Source organism: Stegostoma tigrinum, chromosome 22, assembly GCF_030684315.1.
Source record: "Stegostoma tigrinum isolate sSteTig4 chromosome 22, sSteTig4.hap1, whole genome shotgun sequence".
Lineage (NCBI taxonomy): Eukaryota > Metazoa > Chordata > Chondrichthyes > Orectolobiformes > Stegostomatidae > Stegostoma > Stegostoma tigrinum.
This window is the reverse complement of record NC_081375.1, coordinates 9,662,100-9,688,844: the sequence shown is the minus strand read 5'-3', so window position 1 is coordinate 9,688,844 and position 26,745 is coordinate 9,662,100. Positions and strand designations below refer to the sequence as shown.

General features: G+C 39.3%; 1 protein-coding gene across 7 annotated transcripts in view; it reads left to right on the top strand.

Annotated features, from left to right (window-relative positions):
• The window catches only part of helz (helicase with zinc finger), a 279,455-nt gene that overhangs the window by 220,556 nt on the left and 32,154 nt on the right, over positions 1–26,745 (top strand). For all 7 annotated transcript variants that reach the window (XM_048554824.1, XM_048554822.1, XM_048554823.1 and 4 more), the window contains 4 exons: positions 2,890–2,972; positions 5,132–5,630; positions 10,493–10,721; positions 14,661–15,168. In XM_048554824.1, the coding sequence (XP_048410781.1) occupies positions 2,890–2,972; positions 5,132–5,630; positions 10,493–10,721; positions 14,661–15,168 (1,319 nt within the window). The remainder of the gene's footprint in view (positions 1–2,889; positions 2,973–5,131; positions 5,631–10,492; positions 10,722–14,660; positions 15,169–26,745) is intronic.

Genomic DNA, 26,745 nt, shown 5'->3' with positions numbered 1-26,745 from the left:
TGAGGAAATGAGGAATGGCAATACATACCGAAAACCAGCATCACAGGACTAAAGTTTATGTACTGTGGGAGGTTTGAGTGACGAGGCAAAGCAAGGCCATGGAGGGTTTTCTAAAGAAAAGAAAATTTTGAGATTGATGAATTGGTACCAAGAAGTCAAAGACGGTCAGCAAGAGCAAGTTTGATGAGCAGGACAAGGCACAAGTGAAAGAATTTCAAAGAAATTGGAGTTATTGTTTGATGAAATTCTGGCCACCAATGAGCTGGGGAGGTGGCAAAGGAAAAGTCAAGGCTGAATTTAGGAAAACATGCATTAGGTTTGTAGTTTTAATGAGGTAAAAGGTGAAGCATGTGGCAATGTGGTGGTGAGCATTTTTCTTAATGGGTACTAAATTTGAAAGATTTTGTGCTATCAAGTACAGCTATTGAGTAGGATATGGAATTTTGCTGGGAGTTGAATAAAATGGCCTTCTGTATTCCCACTGTTTGCTTTAAGGAAATTCTGGTGAATCCATTACTTTGTCTCAGAAATAGTCTAACAATACACCACAACAGTGCAGTAGCTGGTTCTAAAATTCTTTCAAACGATATAGACGTTGCTAGTTAGGTGGGCATTTGTTACCCTTTCCTAATTGCCTGTAAGTGGAAGTTAGCTGCACCTTCATCCTTTGCAGTCTCTTTGTGTAGGCACACGACCAGTGCTGTTAGGAAAGGTGTTCCACGATTGATCCAGCGATGGTAAAGGAACAGCAATATAGTTCCTGCTGAGGACCACGTGTGTCTTGCAGGGCAAGTTGCAGATGATGGTATTCTCCCGGAATATGTACTATGCTTTGTCACCCTTGCTGTTTTATCCCAAGTGTTACTGATCACTGATTCATTAGGGTGAGGGATTGTGTAAGGGTAGTAGGTAATAATCAGAAGGAGGTTTCCTTGTCCATGTTTAATCTGATATCTCAACTTTTCATGGGATCCTGAATCAATTTTGAAGACTGGCAAAGGCAGTACCCATTCCGCTGTATACCCAATACGGTGTCACCACTTGGTGGGTCTGTCCTGAGGATGGCCCAGAACATAGCCAGGGATGATGATAGTGGTGGCTAGTACACAATTATTCTTATGCAACCAAACACCTCAGACAATGTGAGGCTATTGCTTGACTAATCAGTGGTGTAGCTTTCAGTTTTGGTGCAAGCTCGTAGATGTTCATAATGAGGACTTTGCAGAGTCAACAGGGCTAGGTTTACCATTGACTGGAGCACTGCAAAAACAATGTCAGCTGGCTTCATTTCTTTCTGACTTTACTGTAGCAGTTTTAATGGCCATTTCAGAGGACATTCAAGAGCCAGTCACATTGCTGTTGGTTTGAAGATACATGTAGACCAGGCCACGTAAGAACAGGGATGTTATGCTGAGGTTATACAAGATGTTAGTGAAGCCTCTTCTGGAGTACTATATCCAGTTCTGGTCACCCTTCTACAGGAAGGATATAATTAAGCTTGAGAGGGTTCAAAAGAGATATACCAGGATGTTGCTGGGAATGGAGAGTTTGAGTTATAAGGAGAGGCTGGGACTACTTTCACTGGAGCATAGGATTATTGAGATTTATAAAATCACGAGGGGCATAGATAAGTGAATGACAGATGTCTTTTCCCTAAGATGGAGAATTTCAACACTAGGGAACATATTTTTAAGTGAAAGATGAGAAATTTAAAAAAAAAACATAAGGGGCAATTTTTTTTTAAACAGTGTGGTCTGCTTTAGAATGAACTTCCAGAGGAAGTGGTGGATGTGGATAAAGTTACAACGTTTAAAAGACATTTAGATAAATAGATGAATAAGAAATGCTTGGAGGGTTATGGGCCAGGCACAGGCAGATGGATTTGGTTTAGTATGGGATTATGGTCAGCGTGGACTGGTTAGACAAAGGGGGTGTTTCCATGCTGTGTGACTCGTGACTCTATAACAGCAGACTACCTACCATAAAGATCACTACTGAACCAGATTGGGATTTACAATAATTGACAATGGTTTCATCATTGTCATCATCTAGAATAGTTCTTGATTCCAAATTTTGTTAATTGAATTAGCATATATCTGGAAGCACTTTTCCAGTAGACCATGTTCTCCAGAAGCAACATGTCATGAAAACAGAAATAGGACCTAAAACAGTATCAGGAAATAAAATGGGGAAAACTGGAATACTGAGGAAAAGGTAACAGCATGGGGACCACTGGGAGTGGAAATGCAGGACACTGAGTCGCAGGAGAGAGATGAATAGGGAATGGTGTATTTGATCATGAAAAATGCCACAAAGAAAGTGAGAAAGCAGATTAACACACGAACATGAAGGATGTTTTGATCATTTCGGATGAGACAGTCTCAATACTTTCAGCAAGATGGAACCTGGACTGAAGGGAATCATGCAAGGAATTGTAGGATTGGGACCTATGAATTGGTTAATAATGGACAATCACATAAATAGATCAAGGATAGATTTGAGAAGAGATTGTGCTCGGACATTTTGAGAAAGATGTGTAGTAAATAGCTTTGTTGATCAATAATGCAAATTACAGAATTATTCGGGAATTGTAAAACCTGGGCGGGGAAAATTAGATGCAGCAGCAGCTTGTAATACAGGCAGTTTCTGGGTTCCATGCTGGAGTCCATTCACAAGTTGAATTGTACGCAGGTCAGAACAGGAAGTGTTCACATGTCGGGTCTTTAAAATTATAATTGTGCGGAATTGCATTCATCAGTTCAAACATTCCTAAGTCAGATGTTCGAACTGCACCCCGCACATCCCACCCACCCCGGCTTTCTCATGTAAGTTATTGTAAAACATGTTGACTGTTGTACGTGGATGATCTTTTCTTTTCAATATTTCTAGCAAAAAGTGAGGGCAGTGTAAGAACTGAACAAAATAGGCTTCAAACTCCTGAGAAGAAACTGCCTGATTCCAAGGAGAAGCAGGTATGTGTAGACATTTATACAAGAGCTGGAAATTAAATGCTCTTTTTTGATTCTCTTCAAAATTTGTTAAGGTAAAGAACAGATGTTGGAGGTTAATAGACCAAGTCACATACTTGTCTGTCTTATCGATCTTAGGTAAATACAGATAGATGAAGAGGCTAAGGGAAAAGGCAGGCCAAATTATACAGAAGTGTTCTTTTATTATATTGAGGCAGGTTGATGAAGAGGTAAATTTTAGTGAACCCAGTTCAAAAGTAATTTTGCTTTTTAAAAAAAAATTCCTTAAGTCTTTGTTTTATTTTTAAAAAAGTTTGTCTAGTTTCAGTTGTATGTCTAACTGTATTTCTTTCGTCAGACTCATAAAAATAAATGTGGTCACATTTTGGAGGGTATTTCTATTCAAAGTTTGGGAAGTGTCACTCAAGTAAGAATTTCTGTGAAGGATACAAAAATGTGAGACTTGGTGTGAGACATTCTGACGTAGGCAATGGAAATAAGTCAGTTTTTTCCTTTGGTCAAATGTGTTAGATCAGGCTAGAAGTATGATGTGCAAAATCTTTGGGATGGTAGCCCTTAAAGGTCTAATAATGTGGTGAGCTGCATGATGAAACATCAGTTCAGAATTATAGCTGCAGTTTTTAGTAATCAAGAGCCAAAACCCAAACAATGGACAAACTTTTAAAATGCACACATTTTTGTGAGCATTTGCCATAGGTTCTATCTTTGCCTAGCTTTTCTGAGAGATGGAACTTTTATTTGTAAATAGAAGTTCCTCTACTTGCCAAGATAACTGGAATGTCATTTAGCCCATCCTAAATCACCCATCTCGAAACACCCTAACTTCCCCTTATTATAGTACTCAGTTATTTCTTAAATAATTCAAGGCATTTTCACTTCCATGACATTTGGTCATTTCTTCATGCATAAATCACTCTGAGAAAAAAAAATCTTATGTTTATCCCCAATTTATCTTTTACGAAAATGAATCTGTGCCTATTTGTTCTGTTTCCACAATGTAAATGAAATATTCCAAGATTTATTGACTCAATCTTGTATGGAATTCTGCACATCTCCATTACCTACCTCTCCTGTACTGAAATCCAAGGTTCTTTTGTTTCAAAACTAATAAAGTGATATGATTAACATGACCCCTTTGTCCAAACTAGCTTTTGTGACTTAAAGCAGAAATCTAAATATATGAAGAATTGTTTGGCGTCAGTTTTAACTTGCTGCCTGGACAGAAGGCAACTGATGTTGAGGATTGGTTACTTTGTTAGGCATTTGATATTAATGATTTCAGTATGTTGAACTTCCAGAATTACAAATTGAAAATCTTACTTGGTGTTTTGGAGCTCCAGCCAGTGGAAGTGATAAGAAACCAGAAAGTAGTCAAAGCATTTCTTTGTGTACATTTTACACTGGGGTTGTTTGGAAGAAATGCAGATCGTAAACTAAATCATCCACAGAGGTGGTCACTTTGGTGCAGCATTCACCATACTAGACAATTGATCCTCGAACCAGCCAGCCTGGATTTATATTCCCTCTACTGCTTGCATAGTCACTCTGATTTCACTGGCAGATGTTTTGCCGGTCTCACTTAGATCTTGAAGGGAAGGAAACTGATTGAGGTGGGACGGTCTGTGTACCCATTTTAGAAGTGCTGCTAGATAGTTGAAGAATAGCATTCAAGGTGACTGGTTGTGGTTGCGTTGCTAGTTCAGTCAAGATAGGCGTACATTTAATTCCAGTCACTGGGTAAATTTCATATTGCAGGGAAGATGCTTAATTCATAGATATGAGAAATAACCATTCCAGGAATTATTTCATTTTTATTTCTATTGTCTTTGCTATTTGATGACTTATCCCAATGAAGAAGGAGTCATTGTTTGCAGTTATCAAACTGGTGGTTGGTTAATTCTTCCTGCAAATTTTTTCATGTTCATTTCTTTTTACCATGGTTCACTTTGTTTCTGCAAATTATATTTTTGAGTTGATTTAAATTTAGTTTGCCAATTAAACTGACCAAATATTTTAGGTTATTCCACATTTGTCTCAGTGAAACTATTGCAGTTGAATCGCAATGCTTTTTTCCTGTGGGTTGATTGTAATGTATCTGTTTTTTGTCCAAACTTTAATTGGTGTTCTTTGTTCTTAATTAGGTAGAACCTGAATTGCTGGCACAGAACAGAAGCCCAGAAGCGCACTCCAACTTAGCCTATCCCATTTCTAGATTTCATCGAAAGGACAATCTCACTCAAAGGCAGCTGAATTTCCATCTCACTTCTTCGCATCCACCACCTGCACCTTACCATCACCCATCTAATCGACAGTTCCTTCATCAGCCCCCAGTACCTAAACAACCATATCCAGTCCAACCGCATCAACTGTCCCAGCAACACAACCAAATACCGCAGCAACAGCCATCACAGCTCTCTCCTGCTTTTCCACAAGCTCCTAATCACACCTATTTTCCTACTTCCCATTCTCATCCATCTCCGCATTCCCCAAACAATGAAAATGTGTGTCCAGATCAGCCTGTCTCTGGACTAGAAGGACTAAATCCACTGAGGTCAGTTCCACACTTCAGCAACCCCCATACTCGTCCATTTAATTTCGCCGAAAACAATACCTCAGGACACGGGATGGGGGAGATTTTAGGTAAGCAATATTTTGTTAGGGGATGCTTGGTGAATTTGTAACAAGTAGGTAAAAGCTTTTTGAGCCACATAACTTGTCTTTAAATCTTTTTTGTAGGTACATAAACTAATTGGTGCCACTTAGCTGAGGAGTTGATTTTGTTTTGGTTTTCATAATTTTAGAATGTGGAGCCTTTGAATCTGGGCTGCCTCTGTGAAATCTTCTCAGTTGAGAAAGCTTTAAAGGATGTCCTGGCTCCAGCTGACCTTTGCTTTGTGCAGCAAATAATTGTGTGGATTTGTTTCCTTCAGTGCCAGCTGAGACTCCAGGGGTAACACTCTTGCTTCTGAGTAGGAAGATTGTTGATGCAAGTCCAAAGCAATGGAACTCAAAAACAATCAATTCTGAGAGTTTGCTGCAGTGCTGAGGGAGCACTGCAATGTTGGTGGTTCGATCTTTCTGGCGAATCATTAATCTGAAGTCCCATCTGCCCTTTCTTGTGGATCATATCACTATTTTGAAGAAGGGCAGAAGAGTTGTCTCTGGTATATTGGTCATTTATCCATCAACGTTGCAAAAAAAAAGTGGTCATTGCGGTTGTGAGACATTGCTGTGTGCAAATTGATTCCATAAATTGGAGCAGTATTTCCAAAAAGTACTTTCTAAAGAGCTTTGGGATGTCTCGGAGTGCAATCTGCACGTAATTCCAAATATTTGGTTTGCTTCCTTATATTTGCTTGAGGGTGGTGAATCCTAACCATTAGATCGCTAGGCTGGCAGAGAGTACCAGAGAGGTTTATGCTGATCTTCTTGAAATGCAAAGGTTTTTTTGAAGCCACTGAGTCTGTCAATATACCAAGATCAAATGGACAAACTTCTATTGCAGGAGCTTCATTCTCTATAGTAATGACAATACTACCAATCAACCAATACTGGTACTCTGCAGGATATTTCCCTATGGCCTGTTGTCGAATCCAAGAGTGTACCACCTGAAAAGCTGCAACAAACATCAATTGGATGAAAAACAACAAAGCCACTGGCTCTATTAAGAACATATAAATATCGTACTGTGGAAATACAGAGGTCTTTCCTCTTTGTTCATATCAGGGACATTCTTCTGTATTGCCTGCTTCTTCCTGTAGATGCTTTAGTCCTTCCAGAGGAACCTTCACCATTGCCAAAGTTTCGAGAACATCAGCAGGAACTCTTCCTTGCATTGATTGATTTGACTGAAAGCATTTGATTCATTAAATCTCGAGTTTCTGTGGCTGTTCTCCAGAGATTTGGTTGCTAAAGAAACTTCTTCACGATCTTGCAACTGCTTCATGGCAATGTGACTGTGCAATAAATTTGCTGTATCGAGAAAATCACATTATCACAAATTTGCCTATCCACACCCAAAAATTTCATAACAACAAAAATCTACATCCATGGGCAAAAATTGCTTAGCTGCAATTGTTAAGCTATTTTTAATGAGCTGTCCACCCGCAAATTTCATCATTCACAGACTTTTCAGGAATGGAACTCTCATAGATATGTAAAAATATCTATAATTGCCTGGAGCCATAGATCTAAAAGAGTTCCCTTCCCTTCAAAATCTAGACCGAGGTCAAACAAGTTTGTAAAATAGGCCCATACTACTTTGCACTCTACCTGACAATGGCTCAGCAAAGATCAGTGGCCCTCTGGTGTCAGAATTAAACATAATGGAGATGAAGGGTCTAGGCCCGAAACGTCAGCTTTTGTGCTCCTGAGATGCTGCTTGGCCTGCTGTGTTCATCCAGCCTCACATTTTATTATCTTGGAATCTCCAGCATCTGCAGTTCCCATTATCTCTGATAATGGAGATGTAAACCTCTTTTACCTCTGTTGCCTCCATGATGAAATGAAACAGCCTTTGGTAGGCATACTTAATCTAGAGTCTATGGAGCATTATAGTGTTGTTGCCTACACTGCATCAGGTTTTCACAACCTCTTTAATCTCTTCAAAATGTGAAAATTTTGGCCTGTCTTTGAATGTTGCCATAGATCAAAACCCAAAGATAAATCCCACCTCGTGAGTTAAATATTCCACTTCCTTTGCCTGTGAGAGAAGAAACTCTGGATTCTGGTGAACATTTCGCTTGATACCCATCTCTATCCAAAGGCCCCTTTTATGACCCAGCTGTTGGCAATACTGGGCAAGTTAGACCTGGCTTCATAGACAATACTTTTTTTTTGTTTATATTCACAAGAGGCTACCAATGTACTTTTAACCAAAGATCATTAAAAAAAAATTATTGCACTCGTCAGAAAAATACAAACTGTTACAGCATACAAAATCTATTTGAAATTTTTTTTGCAGATTTCAGAAAAAAAATTCAACCCTTTTACCCCACAACGATCTTTCAGGTGAACATCAATGAAATGTCAACCCCGTCTCCCCACTAAAACTCCTTGTTCATCTTGAAACGCTTTAATTGATTTCATCTTGATCCATTTCTGCATTCAATCGCTGCTATTTTCTTTCGTTAATGTCTCTTTCTGAAACCCTTAAGCAAGCTGCTAACTCTGCTTGATTACATAATGGGTTCCTTGAACTTATTTCTTCAATAGCTTTGTTGAACCTCTCGCTTTCTGACTCCTCAATTGCCTTTTGCTTCCAGAGCACTTCCTCTCCTGATTCCTAAGCTACTCAGAACGTCTTTTCACCCCAGACTGCTGGGAAATTTAATAACAGCACTACTGCTGTTATTGACCTTTATTCTTTTTGAATGAATCTTTCTGTACTAGACAACAGAAGTTTTATTTTACTCTTGAATACCCTTTTTATTCTAATTCGCTGCCAGATCCTGGCCAACATTCAGGTGAAGACAAAGAAAATACTTCAAATACACTGCGAAACTCTCCTTGAAGAGTTACAGCATTGTCATATATAATTGTCCAGAGGTTACTTCCAATTATCGTCCAATGAGGCAATTGAAGGACAACCAATGACTTTGAAATTTATATCACTTGACATAAATAGCCAAAAATGCACATAACTTTAAATGTCTTCTGTTTGTAAGGAGTCGTTATCTTACGGCTTCGGGAAAAATCAGCAATGGCTTTTGAGCCCTAGTTGATTGCTGTATGAAATTCCTAAGGGAACGGGAGGCTTTTCTGTAAAAGGACTGATTATTAATTGGGATGGCAGGTGTGGGGAAATGTAAAGTAGAACATAATATGATTTGTTGACAAAAGATCTCTGCAACATCTCCTCTGCCTAAAGCTGTAGTTTCATTCATTAGATTGAAAGTGTCTCCTTTGATGCTGCTTTTTCTGCTCTGTATGCCTGAAGCACTGCTGTTAAAGGTCCCTGGACTTGGATACAGAGGCTATCCTTGCAAGCGTTTCTGCAGAGGCAAAAGACTCAATTTGCTCTTAAGATTCAGGCTACCTTATATTCTGTTGTAGGTACTTAGGCCAACCTAACAGGCTGTCCAACAGTTTCACATTGACTAAGTTACATGGACCTCAGTCCAGTGACTAGAAAGTTAAGTAGCAAATCAACTTTGTCCATATACCCGACCAGGAAATGTAACATTAGATTAGATTAGATTCCCTACAGTGTGGAAACAGGCCCTCCGGCCCAACAAGTCTCACCGCCCCTTTGCAGCATCCCACCCAGACCCATTCCCCTATAACCCACACGCTCCTGTGCAAGTTATCAGAGCAGTGTATGGTAGAACCAAATTTCTGAAGGATTGAATAATAGTAAATTACTGCAGGTGCTGGAAATCTAAAATAAAAGTAGTGCTGGAGAAACTCAGCAGGTCCGACATCATCTGTGATGAGACAAAGTTAATAGTTGAATCTTAAGCTGGAAGAGAAGGGTCTTTGGACTGAAATCCTCGCTTTTTCCTTCTCCTCAGATGCTTCCAGAGCTGGTGATATTTTCCAGCATTTTTTGTTTTTATTTTTGAAGGATTGATCTGTTTGGCAAAGAGATATCTGAAATTGGGAGTTTCAAGTTGAAGGTTTTCACATTTCCACTATTGGAATTGAGATAAATGTTAAATTAGTAACTGGAGACATTTTTAACTTCAGCCATTGAAAAACACATCTTAGTTTGCTGTGTTCATCTGTCGTAATCTTTTGTTGGTGTACCCAAAATCAGGTACAAAATACTTTTTTTCTTGAAAAGCACATTCAGTACGTACCTGTGTAACTTGATTCTGTTGATGACCATTTTGCTGACCAATGCCATGACCAAGAAATGTATTTTTTTGGATAGTGAGTTGTAAAAATTGTAAATTGAATCACTCAAGCATGTGTAATGATTTTAGTTATTCAAATACCACTCCCATGACTTGAGTGCATAATTTGAGCTGGCACTTGAGCAGAGTGCTGATGGAGAGTTATATTGCTGGAAGTGGCAGTCTTTAGCTGAGACACTAAATGTAGGTCCTGCCTGAATATTTTAACAGACCGAAAAGATCCTCATTCAGAGAAGAGCAGTGACTTCTCCCAGTATCTTAACCACCTCATTTTCATTTACTGTTTGCGGGATTATTTACTGACTTAATAATGACTGAAGACCAAAATTGATATGCTAAATATGCAACATATTGATACCCTGGGAACTTGCAAAACTTGTATGTGTGTATCACATTTCTCATTTATTTGAGATTTGACTGAAAGGAGTTTGAGCTTGGCATTGGAAATTGACTTAAAATCAATGAAATAATTGTTTTTGCATGTTTATTATTATTATTATTTTACTACAGAATTCCCTTCTTTGGGAGTTATTTCATCACCAGTCTCAATGACTATTTCAGTCATTATTGATATTTTTAAAAATTCAGTAACTTGTAGTCCGCAAAAATGCCCCATTGATCTCATTTTATTGTTATCATTTGCAGATTCATTACACACCAACACATCTGAAGATCTCATAAGGCAGCATTCAAGAATTCACCCATGGAATGAGCATCAGGACTATGCCAATGCAGGGTGTCCATCATATCCTCACCAAGTTCAGCAATTCACTCATCCATCCCAGCAACAAGTCAGGTATTCACAACATGCTCTCAAAGGGCAGTGGAAACAAGGCAATAACCCTGAAGAGGAAAAAGGGCCAACATATCAAAGGTAATGTCTTTACTGTAATGGAATGCTCACTTGGGGAGCCAGTACAAACCCAGTGAGCTGAATGGCTTCTTCTGCACTGCAATAATTTTGTGACTCTATTTCAAAGCATTTAGGCTAGAACACAGCTACTTCTTTAGTAGTAATGTTGATGAAGCTACCTTTTGCCAGAATTTCTAAGGCGAGACACAATGCCACAATTGAGGAAATGAAGTAGATTTGTAGAATTGAAAGTAAGATAAGCTTTGAGCCTTATATTTGAAGATAGTGTGACAATACAATGGTTTTAAGAGGTATATTTTGTCCTGGGTTTTGTTTTAATTTATGAAGAAAGGTTGAGACAAAGGCACCAAGTGGTCTGCTCCAAGCCAATGAAGTAAATGGCTAGTGAAGCCTGAAGGTTTTTTTTTAATGGAGTTGGAACAATAAAAGCAGCCTGAATGAATGGAGTCAAGCTCCCTCGGAACCGGGATGTTTGGTTTCAGTTTTCTGCTGTTGCTAGGGCCTGGAAGCTCAATGTGAAAGCTGTTATTCCTCTCTCTGTTACAGCTATAAGTTGGGGTTCTCTTCCTGATGCTAAAATTGCATGTGAGATGATCTGTTTTACTGAATTTACATTTGCCAAGGGTATAATTATGGGATGTTGCTAAATTGGAACAATTAATTATTAGTAGTTAATATAGATTATTTTGTTAATCATTTTGATCAAGGTACAATTAGGTCAATTCTTTTCTTTTCTATTTTCTCTGTATTTTAACTTTAGTGTAAAAATAAAGTGTATATCACTTAAAGCCAAGTAGTGTGACCAATTGAATTACATCTGGAATGCAGCACCTTGCACGTAACTTTAAAATAGGAAAAAGTTAGGATCTAGGCTGGCTTCTTAGTATATTTTGACGGACTTTTGGTCTGATCCTTGACAAGTAGTTGTTGACTTGAATTGGGATCTGAGGTTTTTTTCACAGTTCCAAATTTAGGCACTGTCTGGCCACAGTTGTACATTAATTTCAGTTGAACAAAAGGAAATATGAGATCAATGAATGGACTAAAATATTTCCCGTTCCTGCTGCTCACCTTGAAAATGCATGTCTGGAGATCAATCATATTACGCATCGAAACATTTCTTAGAAGAGGAATCTACTCCACGTATATTTAGAAAAATACAAACATGTTTTTATTTATTGACTTTTTAGTTGATTCCTTTTCAAAGTTGGTGCTGCATCATAACCTTCCTTCCTCTTGGAAGTACAAGCTAGATAAGGGTAGATTTATGCAACTTTCATTGGTGGCCGTTTTGTACGGGAAGTACACAGTGAAACATCCTGGACAAAATGTCACAACAGAATGGATATCACTCGCCTGCCTTTTCAGTAATAAAATTGTTGTTCAAAGATTGGCAAAACTTTAACCTCCCAGGTGTGATAAGTAATGGTGAGAAAATACAGTGTAAATTTTTTAAAAATATTCTCAATGTCAAAAAACATTCTGTAGTTATCCTCTCAAAGCTTAAATGGTGACTTCAGAATCTTGCCTTTGAACAGAAACTACCTTACTTCCACGTATTTGTATCTCAATAGATCTCTAGCTCAGCTTATTTATATGCCACTAGCAATTCTCCTCTGTTTCCCTTAAAAACTAGATGGTCCAAGTTCCTGACTTGTAAATCAAAATGGGTATCTGACAACCGCAACTTGCCAAATGTTTGTTCCAGCCTTCATACAAATGTTTCTTCAGAATAATGTCCCAGCGTGCTGTATGGCCACCATCCTCTTTCACCCTATGTCCGTGAAAGTCAGCATCAACAAGCCACCTCACTGTCCCTCTGATCAACACGGACACCACTTCGACCCTCAAGACTTTGGACCTCAGAGACACCTGAGACTTGTACTTACCTACCAGGTCACTTTGCATGGTTCTCATGCACTTGCAGAGGATGGCTTTTGCACTCATGTGGACGTGCATCTTTTGGCTCTTGGCTTGATTTTCTAGGGCTCAGTGATTTACCACCTAATTGGAGGCTGCCAGCATCTGTATACTTCACAGTGCTTTCTCAGCATGCATTCACCGACTGCAGCATTGACTTACGAATAGTTAGACAGTGTGTGACTTGTGTTGTTTTCTTAGTACACAGAATATTTAGTGCTGAGGTACAGGCTGACACCCTGTGTGACTTGCATAGCTTCTTAATGCAAAGAGAGAGGTAGGCAGGTTGTGATAATTGGAAGCACTGAACAATCAATTCAGCTGTCAGATAGAGGGTGTGCGTGTTGCTGTGTGGCACTGTAGTGTGTTATTAGACATGCAACATATGAAAGCAGTTTATACTTTAGTCTTTATTGGGCTGAATGGCAGCTACTGTTAGTCAGAATACTGCCTGAATTAGCCTAGGGACCTTGGGTAGTTAGGTGCATAATCCTACCAGAGTTCAGGCTTCTGTCTCCTTGTAGTCCAGGACTTGGACCCCAGTCCACCCTGCAGACTGAATATAAGCAGCCTGGATATTACAGCTAGGTCATTCAGTGCTGTTGAGACATTAGGGCAAGAGTTGTGCCAGCTATTCCCGTAATAAGACAAAAAGAGTGTTTGACTACAAAAAAAAAGCTTCAATACCAATTATTGGGCTTTCACTGCAAGAATGGTGCTGAGATGTTTCTAGTGAATCAGTAGAAGCTTGCAGGGAAGGATGCTGTAGTAATTTGGGAGGATGAGGTGACTGAGGGCAATTGAATGCACATGATGCGTATGCAATACTGAAAGTTGTAATTCATGAGTCTTGGTGAGATGCATGTGCAATGTTCGAGTGAGTGAGCGATTTTGATTCTGATGTAGCAGAGAGAAGACAAAGGCACTTACTCTTACACGGTGCAGAAAGCCAGTCACATTATTTCTGTGTTGTTCAGTGTGCTTCTTGACCCAGAACCTATCACTGACCTGGGCTGCAGTGAGAGTGCAGACTGACTGAGTCTGGTCATATGGCTTCCTGTAGCGGAACAAAAAAGTGTCATTATCTCCAGGTCCCTACCTAAAATGGGGAGTGAAGTTTCCTTTGCTCTGTGCTATATTTTAAATTTGAGACTCAAGAATTAGTGTAGAGACTAGTGCCTGGTTTTTGGCATTTGAACTGGGGTATAACTGGACTTTAATCAGAGGTGTGAAAGCTGCAAGGTGCAGGCCGTGGCAAATGTTCCCATCTCTGCAGTAACACAATTACCCAAGAGCCTGATGGCATATTTAATAAGGAGGAAGAGCAGAAATTTGCATGACAAAAGTCACTCTAAGCCCTGGTGAAGTGGGCACCATGAATTGCATTCATAAATATACCTGAACTCAAAATTAGCAAATTTAGTCTGAGGTGTTTGGAAGAAGAAGTGCAAACTAACTATGCTGTCCATCAGGAGTTAGTCACAGGAAAACTTTGGCACATATCAGTTACTTGACTGAGGAAAGGAGACGAGTAGTTGAGAGAAAGCAACATTTTTGATATGTATGAGGTCTAAGTTGAATGTAAATCAGGTTGCCACCACCTCTTTTCTACTTAATACAGAATTTTTACTTATTCTTTCTCCCTCCTTGCCTCGTGCTCGTTGCAGTGTATCAGCAAATTTGTACAGTGAGTCACTGAACCCCACAATTCATAATACATTCTGTCCTAATTTTGTGCTGAGCTGGTCTCAATTATGCTGACTATAAACATTACTGTTAACCTTCACACCTACAGGGGAGGAAATTCACCATAGGTTCTGTCTCCTGATTTTTCGTGAAGCAAACCTTGCTGAGAGTGCTTATTTATTGATATCAGATAAAGATTACAAGAAATTAAATTGAAAGCTGACAATTAATACTGTTGTATTTAACAACTAAAATCATTTTTAAACAAAATTAATCAATGTTAACATTAAAATAAATCATTACGAAGATGATCATTTGTATTTTTTCCTTTAGATTCCCAGGTTTATTAAGAGAGACACCAACTTCAGATCAGACTGAAAATAAAGAACTGAATGAGATGCCTCTGCAATCCCGTTTGTTACAATACCGACAAATTCAGACCAGAAATCCCCCTGTACATCTTCCTACAGCTAATGCAAATCACAACAGCCAATATCCCAATTTGAATGACAGTAATTCTTCCATTGAACCTATCAACAACTCTGGCTTTCAGCAACTGCCTCAACAACCAGTGTATAATCCAGCATATCCAATTCCTTCAGGACACACACCACCACCTTCTTCAAAGTACCTGCAGCCCGAGGGATCATGGACACTTCCTGGCATGCAACAGAATCACATGTTGGGGCCAAGTATACCGTTTGGCATTTCACAGTTGCCTCACAGATCAGAACCACATCCCATAATGTCTGTACAGCACCAACATAACAGTAGAGAGGACTCATTTCACCCAATCTCTTCTCAAACAACATCTGTTTCTTCGCTTCACAGCATAGAAAAGGTAAGGATCCTTTTGTAATTAGACATAATGAGGTCACCTTTGATGTAAACATTTGTCTTCTAAATTTCATTGCAATCTTACTGATGACAATACAGTGTCATTAATGTCATGTCTTGTGACTTTTTCTTGGGTATTGTAAATTTTCATTGTGCTGAATAGAATACCTACTGTGTAGAAACAGGCCCTTCGGCCCAACAAGTCCACACTGACCCTCAGCACCCACTGAAACCCATCCCCCTATAACTCACCTAATCTATACATCCCTGAACACTACAGGACAATTTAGCACGGCCTGCACATCTTTGGACTGTGGGAGGAAGCCAGAACACCCAGAGGAAACCCACGCAGACACGGGGAGAATGTGCAAACTCCACATAGCCAGTCACCCGAGGGTGGAATCAAACCCAGGTCCCTGGCGCTGTGAGGCAGCAGTGCTAACCAGTGAGCCATGAAATAAGATATGAATTCAGGATTCTCTGAGACATGCTTCCTCTCAACCAATCAAACATTGTAATATTTTACTTTGCTGAAAGCAGTATTATGCACGACAAGTTACTGAATCCTCAGAGGTATAGAACAGTGTTAGTGTTGTGCAGTAATTTTAGTAGAAAGCACCTTACACCCAATGCTAGTATTTGTACTTTGCATGCCCATCTTTACTGAACAAATGCCTACCACTGTTAAGTGGCCATGATAATAAATTACCTGCAAATATCAGGAAATGTTTGCACCTTTGACATTTTTACCACTAAACTAATAAAAATATTAAAACACATTCTTGTATTGAAATCAAATACCAAACGATAGTGCCTAATTAGTCATTTACAAGTTGAACGTGCTATTATCTATACTTGGATTCTCAACTAACTACAGTAGCTAGCCAGCAAAATATAGTGATAGAGAACTTTTGACAGACTTTGAGGTTCTTCTCATTCCCTTTCGTTTTCCTTGTAATACATCTTCAATATTAAAATATTGGAGATTTAAACTGGGAAGGATAATTACTTTATAATAAAATGCGAGGCTGGATGAACACAGCAGGCCAAGCAGCATCTCAGGAGCACAAGAGCTGACGTTTCGGGCCTAGACCCTTCATCAGAGATCATTATCCTCTCTGATGAAGGGTCTAGGCCCGAAACATTGGCTTTTGTGCTCCTGAGATACTGCTTGGCCTGCTGTGTTCATCCAGCCTCACATTTTATTATCTTGGAATTCTCCAGCATCTGCAGTTCCCATTATCTCCAAGGATAATTACTTTGTCCATTAAAACCAACACTGTTCAGAGTAGCTAAAGTTAAAATGTCTGTACAATATGATACAGTTGTCATGATTCTTTAAATGTGGATACCACATTGCATAGCAGCCTGAAGTGTTAGGTTCTCCTTAACACTTGCATGCAGTAGCAGAGAAGAAATAAGTTGCCTTACTACAAGCATAAATTTTCATGTACTTGTTTTCTTATAATACTAGATTGTGCCACATCAGGTTTGTTTAGTTGGGTCCTGAATGTCCAAGGTACCTGCAGCTACATAATGCGGGTGTGCTTACACATCTTGATCACTTAAAAGAAAATATAGCACATGCTGGATACACGCAGCCAGCACTGATGAAAATTTATCGACCTGAAGCAAGAACTGTCTGTTAATATCTCCACAAATGCTACTTGACCTGAATGTTTCCAACATTTCCCGAGTTCTGTTGCCCAGTCACTTGTTTGACGAATAGTTGTTTAATTCAGATGATGCAATGTAACAGGTTGTTCTTCAGACAACTGCGAGTAATTTTTGGTCATATTGGAGGAAAAAATAAATTTCCATCAGTGATGTTTTGCTGCAGCCTTATTAGAGTTAGTGACCACTCTGAATTACAACGGAATTACTGAAGATTCTGGAATGGTGCCTGCAGATTAGAAGATTACATATGTAACCCACGACGTGGAAGAAAGAGGAAGAGAGAAAATGGGAAACTTCAGCTGTTGTTAACCAGATGTTAGTAAGGGAGAAATGCTTGAATTTGTACTAAAGGATTTGATAACTGGACACTTAGTGATAAATTGATTTGGAAGTGTTTACATAGACTTGTGGTAGTAAAATCATGTTTGGCAAACCTGTTAAAGCATTTTGATCAGTCTGGATAAAGGGGAACCAGGGGAAGTGGTGTATTTGGATTTTTGGAAGCTTTTAAGAAGACCCTCATTGGAGGTTAGTGTCCAAAGTGAGAGAGTAATGTGCTGGTATGAATTGAGATTGTTTAACAACAAGAAAACAGAATAAATGGGATGAATTCTTAGATCTGCAGGCTATACCTAATGAGGTGCTACAACATTGAGTGCTTGGGCCCCAGTTGTTCACAATCTTTAGCTGTAAGTTGGATATGGAGGATCAAATTTGATCATTTCTAAATTTGTGGATGACTCAAAGCTATGTTAGAATGTATGTTCTGAGGATATTGCAAAGAGGTTTCAGTTTATCTGGACAGGCTGACTGAGTGAGCAAGAGCTCATGGATACATGGAAAAATGGATAATGGATAAATGACTGTTATGCACTTGGTAGGATGGTGAGAGGTGCTGGGTATATCTTAAATGATGAGAGATTGAGAATTGTTAATGTCCAAAAGGGCCAGCATGTCTTTATCATCACTGAAATGGTTGCAAATGTAACAAGCAGTTAAGAAGGCAAATGGTATGTTGGCCTTTATTGCAACCTTGAGAAAAGGTATAGAAATGCTTTGCTTCAATTGTATAGAACTTTGGTAAGTGCAGTGAATTTGGCTTATGTAGGGTGCAAATGGGACAATATGAAGACAAGTATTTGAATAGCTGAGTCTCTTAAATATTTCAGTCTATATTTATTCCTGTGCCAACATTTCTCAAGCCGCTAATTCATCGGATCACAGGTATGTTCAAGAAGATAGATTTAGGAAACTGGGCCTGCGTTCTCTGGAGTTGAAAGGAATGAGGAGTGATCTCGTTGAAACATGCAAAATTCTTGACAGGCTCAACAGGAGCTGGCCACTCAGATCTTGGATAAAGAGGAATTTGTTCATTCTGTAGATTTTTGGATTTCCCAGAGGGTTATGCCATTGAGTATGTTCAATACAGGGATAAATTTTTAGATACTAATGACATCATAGGACATGGATATCATGGGAAGATGGTGTTGATAGATGATCAACTAGCATCTAAATGGCAGACCAGACTTGAGGAGCTGTATGGTCTCTTCCTAGGTACCTATTTTCAAGACCCACTTCAGACACCTGGCGCACAGAATGTAGGCTGACACTCCTGTGCTGCCTTTCAGATGAGATATTAAACCAAATATCTGTCACCCCCTCAGGTGAAAATGACAGATTATATGGCACTATTTTAAAAGAGAACAGTGATGTTATTCTCAGTGTCCTGATCTATATTTATCCTTGAGCCAACGTCCCTTGAACAAAAATCAGATTATCTGGTCATAATCACATTGTGGCTTGTGTGACTGTCGTGCATAAATCGACAGTCATATCTCTTACATTTCATTTGAGTACATTTCAAAAAGTATTTTATCAACTGTGAAACGCTTCAGGAAGATCTGTGGAGATGAAAGGCCCTGGATAACTTTTTTCTCCTTTCTAGATTTTAAACAATTCCTAAAGTCTTGTGATCACATAAATTAGGACTTCTTTTTTCCATAATCATGTCCCAGCATTTATGTAATATTTTTCTTGAATATTTTTGAGCTTTTTTATTCTCTACATAAGGTGCTGAATCTTTCTGAAATATATTTGAAGGAGTCAAATAAAAACAAAATATCAAGAATGTTGGAAATCTGAAATAATCAAAAACAAAGTGCTGAAAGTACTCAGGAGATCTGCAGCATGTAGAGAGAAGGCAGATAACGTTTTGAGTCCATATCTGAAGGAAGGTAGAAATGCGATGGATTTTACACCATTGAAAGGGAGAGGAGAATAATAATGAAAGTGAAGGTCTGGAATTAGGTAGAGGATTAGAGAATATCAATGATAAAGTTGTCATTGAACAAATGTCAAGAGACTGGTAACAGTTGGAACAAACATTACGACTAGGTGAGAAAGGATAAATCGGCTCCCCTCTTTTCAACCACCTCAACTGACCTCAAAGGTTGAATGAACTTTTTCACATGTAGCTATACCTCAATCCAGTTAAATGTGGTCAACCTGTTCATCAGAAATACAATATGAGGCATTCACTAGAAACACAATAAGGTGCAAACTACAAGGCTTACTTAAAGGAAAGGAGGACGAATTTAGTTACTAATTCCAAGATAAATAGTAAAGCATTATTGATTGATTATCGTTATCAAGCAGAGACAAACATAATTCTCGAGTAAACAGGATAATAGTGACTAATAAAATGTGAGGCTGGATGAACACAGCAGGCCAAGCAGCATCTCAGGAGCACAAAAGCTGAGCCAAGCGGAGGCTTGGGGACCGCTTTGCAGAACACCTCCGCTCAGTTCACAGCAAACAACTGCACCTCCCAGTCGCAAACCATTTCCACTCCCCCTCCCATTCTCTAGATGACATGTCCATCATGGGCCTCCTGCACTGCCACAATGATGCCACCCGAAAGTTGCAGGAACAGCAACTCATATTCCGCCTGGGAACCCTGCAGCCATATGGTATCAATGTGGACTTCACCAGTTTCAAAATCTCCCCTTCCCCTACTGCATCCCTAAACCAGCCCAGTTTGCCCCCTCCCCCCACTGCACCACACAACCAGCCCAGCTCTTCCCCCCCACCCACTGCATCCCAAAACCAGTCCAACCTGTCTCTGCCTCCCTAACCGGTTCTTCCTCTCACCCATCCCTTCCTCCCACCCCAAGCCGCACCCCCATCTACCTACTAACTTCATCCCACCTCCTTGACCTGTCCGTCTTCCCTGGACTGACCTATCCCCTCCCTACCTCCCCACCTATACTCTCTCCACCTATCTTCTTTACTCTCCATCTTCGGTCCGCCTCCCCCTCTCTCCCTATTTATTCCAGTTCATTCTCCCCATCCCCCTCTCTGATGAAGGTTCTAGGCCCGAAACGTCAGCTTTTGTGCTCCTGAGATGCTGCTTGGCCTGCTGTGTTCATCCAGCGTCACATTTTATTATCTTGGAATTCTCCAGCATCTGCAGTTCCCATTATCTCTAATAGTGACTAATGTTGTTTTAAGTCTTGGAGGTGTAAAGTGTAACCTGAGACCACATTGACAATGTTTTGGATCAACAACAGCTGTAAATATTCCAGAGTTTTTTGAGTTCTCAGTGTTCAGGTGTTTTCTTGATTTGTGCAGTCAGAAGTTATTTTATCCTTCCCGAGTGACAGCAGAGAGAGAACTTCTTCCAGTTCTGTTGTTACAAATTTGTCTCGGCTACTCTGCTAAAATCGTTTTTTGAAACACACCTCATTCATGTCTTCCTGTGACTGGGATCATTGTTTCCAAGCTGGATAATTGCACCTGTGTCATTTATCTCAAATGTGAAAATTATCAGACATGTTTATTTTAAGAATATGAGATGCACGTTTCTTCATACCTGGCTAAGTTTGAGTCTCTTTGGGCAAATGTTAAGTCATTCAGACAATTTTGTTCATTCCAAATTGGTTTTCTGGAGCTTGGCACAACACGTGGTCAAGTAATCATTGCAACCATTTTTAAATCAAAGTCTTTTTTTTCCCAAAGCTTAACAGTCCATGAAAGTCTCGTGTTTAAATCAAATAATAGTCAAAACTTGATGGTCTTCATTTCATAACTATTGTGACAAGAAATAAAACAATTAATAAAACAATCTTACAGTACAGAATAAGCTCCATGGCCCATCGAGTCTGTACTGCCAAAAATGTACTAAATCTGCAAAAGCCCTGTTTTCCAGCACTAGCCCCAGAGCCTTGAATTTTATAGCACTTCAAGTGCTACGCAAGTACCTTTCAAAGATTGTAATGTTGCCCACCTCAACTACCCTTATTGTTCACAATGAGTGTGATTGTAAGAATAATGAATAGCTTTGTCCAAAAGCAAAAATGTCAAAGCCAGTACATGGCAGATGAAACAAAAAAATACTGGAGCTTAGAGTTCGTGACCTGAAATTACTGAACTTTGTGTTGAGTCCAGAAGACTGTAAACAATGTATCTGAAAACAAAGTGCTGTTTTTGGATAACGAAGTGTGAAGCTGGATGAACACAGCAGGCCAAGCAGCATCTTAGGAGCACAAAAGCTGATGTTTCGGGCCTAGACCGAAATTCAGAGAGAGCGTCTCTGATGAAGGGTCTAGGCCCGAAACGTCAGCTTTTGTGCTCCTAAGATGCTGCTTGGCCTGCTGTGTTCATCCAGCTCCACACTTTGTTATCTTGGATTCTCCAGCATCTGCAGTTCCCATCATCTGCTGTTTTTGGGTTTTTCATTTAGCTTCACTGGAGTGCTGCAGCAAGCAGTCTTCAGGACAGAAATAATAGTATAAGAACATGGTGGTAAATTAAATTGGCTGTTCAGTAACAAAGAAGTCACTTCAACTTGAAATGATATTTCATTTCTTTCTCTACAGGTGGTGCTAGACCTGGGTTTTTCCAGAACTACTATTTTTATTACAGTGCCAATTCTCACATTATTTTTCTTACTTGCCAGGCAATCATCCTTCATGTTTGATTCCAAATGGTGAAGTACACCATAGTCCTCATCTAACAATAATGGATTTACATTTCTTTGCAGGAGTCACTGGACGTTAGTCAGGAGCATTGGCAGTGTTTTATTTTCCCCTTTTTGTTTACTGCCTCTTAGAGGAGAGATGCAGAGAACCTGGACTCTGATTTAACTATGAAACCATGCTTTCTGTGTAAATCACATCCATAAAGTCAGAGCTTCTATCAACAATGTGCTGAGGATCTCTCTTCATTTCAATCCCAGTAATGAAGAGATGCATGTGATTTCATGGTTAGCATCTGGTTAGAATTGGCTACTTATGTGGGGCCCACAGGTCATATAAATCTTATTACCATGCGGACAAGAGTTCTCCTCTGCAGTCTGTCCTTGATCTTCTCCCTTTCACCAGTAGTCTAGCTGACAATGATAGTACTGCATCATACACTTTCCAGTGGAGTATTCTTGTTTCATTTTGGCTTTGAAAGTTAGAAACATTGTCTAATAAAGAGATAATAGGAAATCTAGTTCCAGATGGTCTCTTCCTTGCCTCTCAATTCTTCAGAAATAAGAGTATTAACCTAACTTGGTCAGTGAATTCCATAAAAGATTTGCGGGTTGACCTACTTTAATCCTGTCACTTTTTAATCTGATATAGCTCATTGTAGTGCATGATCAATACTGCTAAAAATACCTTCCATGATTACAATGCTTTGATTTCTGTGCAGTTTGTGGCAGAAACCCACTCAGCAGGGGCAAGCATGGTAAGCAATCCAACAGGGTAGGGAGCTTTAATGTAAGAAGCCAAAACTTGTGCTTTGTCATTAATTTTTAGATGAGTTTGGCCAGCACTGATGTTTGTGGAGCTTGTTGATTTGCACAAATTCCGACAATTATTCAAGAATGATGAACTAATTTCCGCATAGGATTGAAAACCTTTTTAAAAATTATCACATGACCGTTGAGGTAACAATTGGACATGGTCTGTCTGTCTTACAATACTCATTATTCATGTTGGTATGATTGAACTATGACAAATACTGGTTTAACAGGAAGAAAAATTCAGATGCAGAGCATTGCAATGTAGGAATCTATATTTTCTACATGTTGTTTAACATTGCTGAGATTGATTATGAATTTTGGTTTCATACCCTGCAGTGTCTAAAGCTCTGAGTTTTGTTTTCCCTGTACTTGTTAAACTTGCTGAAACTAATCTAGAATTTTTATTTACCTATCCTCGAACACAACGTGGGTGTTGCTGTAAAACCCAACGTACATTCCCCATTTCTAATTAACTTTGTGAAAAAGTTGTTGAGCCACCTTCTTGAACTTCTGTCGTTTGGAGTGTGGATATACCTGCACTCCCTCGGAGGAGGGAGTTTTCGTATTATTATCCATGGTAGTGAAAGGACAGTTTCCGAGTCAGGCTGGTGTGTGGCTAGCTGGTTGTAGTGTTCTGATATGTCTTTTCCTGTTGTGCTTCTAGGCAGTAGAGTATGGGTTTAGAAGCTGCTGTTGAAGAAGCTTTGGTGAGTTGTTGCTCTGGTTGTAGATTGTGCACATTGCTGCCACTGTGTGCCAGTTGTTTGGAGAGGGTTTGGGAGGGGGAGAGGATGCTAATCAAGCAGGCTGCTTTGATCTGCTTGTGTAGAACTTTGAATGCAGCTTTTAAAAAGCAAAGAGTATTACTTTGCATTGCTGACTTGTGTGTTGAAGATACAAACCTCTGAGATATTCGTGGAGCCACACCATTTATTTAGCTGGTCTGTGTCAATGCACATGCATACAAACAGATTGCCCAGTCCTTGCATGGCATGAATTTTATTTGTCACCTATCAGTCCAAACCGGAATGTTATCGAGTTCTTGCTCCTTGTGGGAATGGTCCAAAGGTGTGCAGTGCAGGTGGATTGGCCATGCTAAATTGCCCATAGTGTTCAGGGGTGTGTGGGTTATAGGAGGATGGGTCTGGGTGGGATGCTTCAAGGAGCGGTGTGGACTTGTTGGGCCAAAGGGCCTGTTTCCACACTGTGGGGAATCTATCTAATCATTGCAGTATCAGAAGTTACAAATGGTACTGAGCACTGCAGTCAGAAGAAAATATGCCCAGTACTGACCTTACGAAGCAGAGAATGTCTTAATTAAGTAACAAAGATAGTCAGGCCTTGAACACTAATCTGAGGAATTCATGGGCTGAGAAATTTGGCCTTCAACAAACACAGCTATCTTTCATTGTGCTCAGTACAGCTTGTGTTAGTTGCAAGTTTTCAGCTTAATTCCTATTGTTTTGATATCTCACAGTGTCCTGGATACCATACTTGGTCAAATCAATGGACTTTCAAGTTCCCCGCACACGATATCTTCCATGTCCTTGCTAAAATAATTTTCCAAGTGCTGTTCAGCATAGAGGAGTACTGTTCCTCATCACTAATAAGAGGACAGTAAGTGATAACCAGCATGACCTTCTTGCCCCTGTTTGATCTGATCCAGTGAGGAGTCATGGGATATGGAATCAGTGTTGAGAACTCTTTTTGTCAACATTCTACTGACTCCTTGCCAGCGCCTCTGGTGTGTGACAAAACATAAACAGGGACCAAACGGAGTATGAGACATTGGCTGAAAGAAAGAATTTGTGAGCATTCCTGTCAAGCTATTACAAAGAGCTGTACAATGCTCTCCCGACTTTAGCATAAGTCCTTACATGTTATTGAGGAGGACCTTGCAGTCCAACTGGTCAGGGGGTCCTTTGTTATATCCAATACCTTTTTATTTATCCCATTCTTTTATTTTAATACAACTGAACAGTTGGTGTGGCCATTTTGATTGGACGTCAACTACGCTGTTAATGAGTTTGAAGTTGCACGTAGGTCAGACTGATTAACAATTCCTACTCGAAAGGATTTCAGAAGACCAGGTTCTTCTTTAACAACAATTAGCTTGTACTGTGGTCACCGTTATTGATCGTTTTTCATTCTTGTTTTACTTGTTAAACTAAGTGTTAATCATTGATTTTAAACTCATTTCTCCAGATCAGTTGTCCAGGTCTCTGGATTACTAGTACAGTAATAAAACTGCAATGCAATGTACATTACCAAAATGGTGGAAAACAAGTCAGAAAAAGCAATGACTAAATTGTGAGGTGCTCTGGTCAAACTATACCTTGTCTGCTGTCTAAATTTCTGCCTGGGCATATGCAACTTAAGCAAACTCCAGTGTTACATGTAGAAGTTGATTTCTAGGGTTTGCATTATGAGGAAAATCTGAAAACTTTTGGCATTTTCAACCTGGGAAGGAATCATTTAAGAGGGGTTATAAAGGTGTATGGTATACTGGTTGGAATCATCGCTAAATTTGAACAATTGCTTCAGTGAATCAGATGGTTAGGATAAGGGCCATTGATAACAGTGGCATTTAAGATTAAAGCCAGGATAATTTTTATTAGTCTACAAGTAGAATAAATTTATACAAATAGAGGAGAGGGAAAAATACCTGGATTTTTATTTTTAAAAACGCATTCTGAAATGAGGGGACTTTTGGATTTTCTGGCTGAATGAATTAAAATGAGCGAAATGCCCTTCCTTATTTTTGACCTTGGTGTGATGTAATGTCTTTCATGTATTCGATCATGACTTCATTTGAAAGATGACATTCCTTCAGTACAGCACTGAATTATCAATCTAGGTTAATGTGTTTAAGTCATGTAGGGAGTTTGAATGCACAACTTCACCTCCAAGCTAAGCCAAGAAAGCAAGCAAGTTGTTCAAAGTACTCAAGGGCAGTGTCGTTATGAAATCTATTTTTACTCATCTCTTTATTGGTCAGCAGATTGTGAGTGAGTTACTGACATGCCAAGCAATCCTTGCATTATTTTGCCAAGTAATCCGTCCTACTTCACAAAGGAATTTTGATTACCATTACTTTCTGTTTCAACCATTATATTTCAGTGCTGCCTCAATAAAAATCAAATGTTTTAGTTAAATATAATAAATTTTGTTTTATGTTCCTTAAATCACTACGTCACACAATAAACTCAAATGAATGAGGCCTTTCAACGCATATGATCTCCTATTAAAGAAAACTCTCCCTTCTGCCTTTCCAGGGCAACATGTGACTTCCTCTTATAAGAGCCTATTACTAACCTTCCTGGCAAATTGTTTTAGCTGTTTTTCACACTTAATATAAACAAATAGAGAATGGCAGTGCTCTAGAGTTCTATTCACTTATCCTGATGGTTTGGCATAACTGAAAGTAAAAGATAGGAAACTTACAAGTATAGTTAGACACATGAGGCTTACATGTGTGGCTAATGCAAATATGTGGTCATCATTGCTTGACTGTGAGCACCTGTTCCCTGATTACAAGATTTATTTCATTAATAGAGTATTGGCAGCAGCTTGACTCAAAGGGTGATCTGTTTCTATAGGTCCTCTTCTCATGAATTTTGTGATGATGTATTTAACAGTTGTAATGAACCTTCTTTCTCTATACAAAGCTTTCTCTTGTCTTAGTCGTGTGTGTGAGAGAAATTGAGTCAGCGCCTCTTCATTCTGGAAAACTGGCTACAGTCTTAAAGAAACCCACAGTGTTAAAGAAATACCAGTGCTGTATAAGTAATAATTTTTCCCATTTGCAAACAAATGACTGGGACTGGCGGAGTTGCATGAGGGTCAAAGAGACAGATTTGCCTCCAAATAAATCGTTGAAACTTTTTTTCTCACTGTACAGAACAGCAGAGTATTTTCTGAAGGAGCTGTGTTTTAAACATATAATCGTTAAATCCATGCTTTTAATTTGCAAATAATTTTTTTGAGCTTTTTTACCCTAAGTGCAAAAAATTCTGAACAGAGTACTTTGAAAAATTTAAAAGCAGTCCCACTGTGAATTGTTACACCCTTGAATGTTGGTTTGGAACTGAAGCGGCACTGCATTGGTGATGC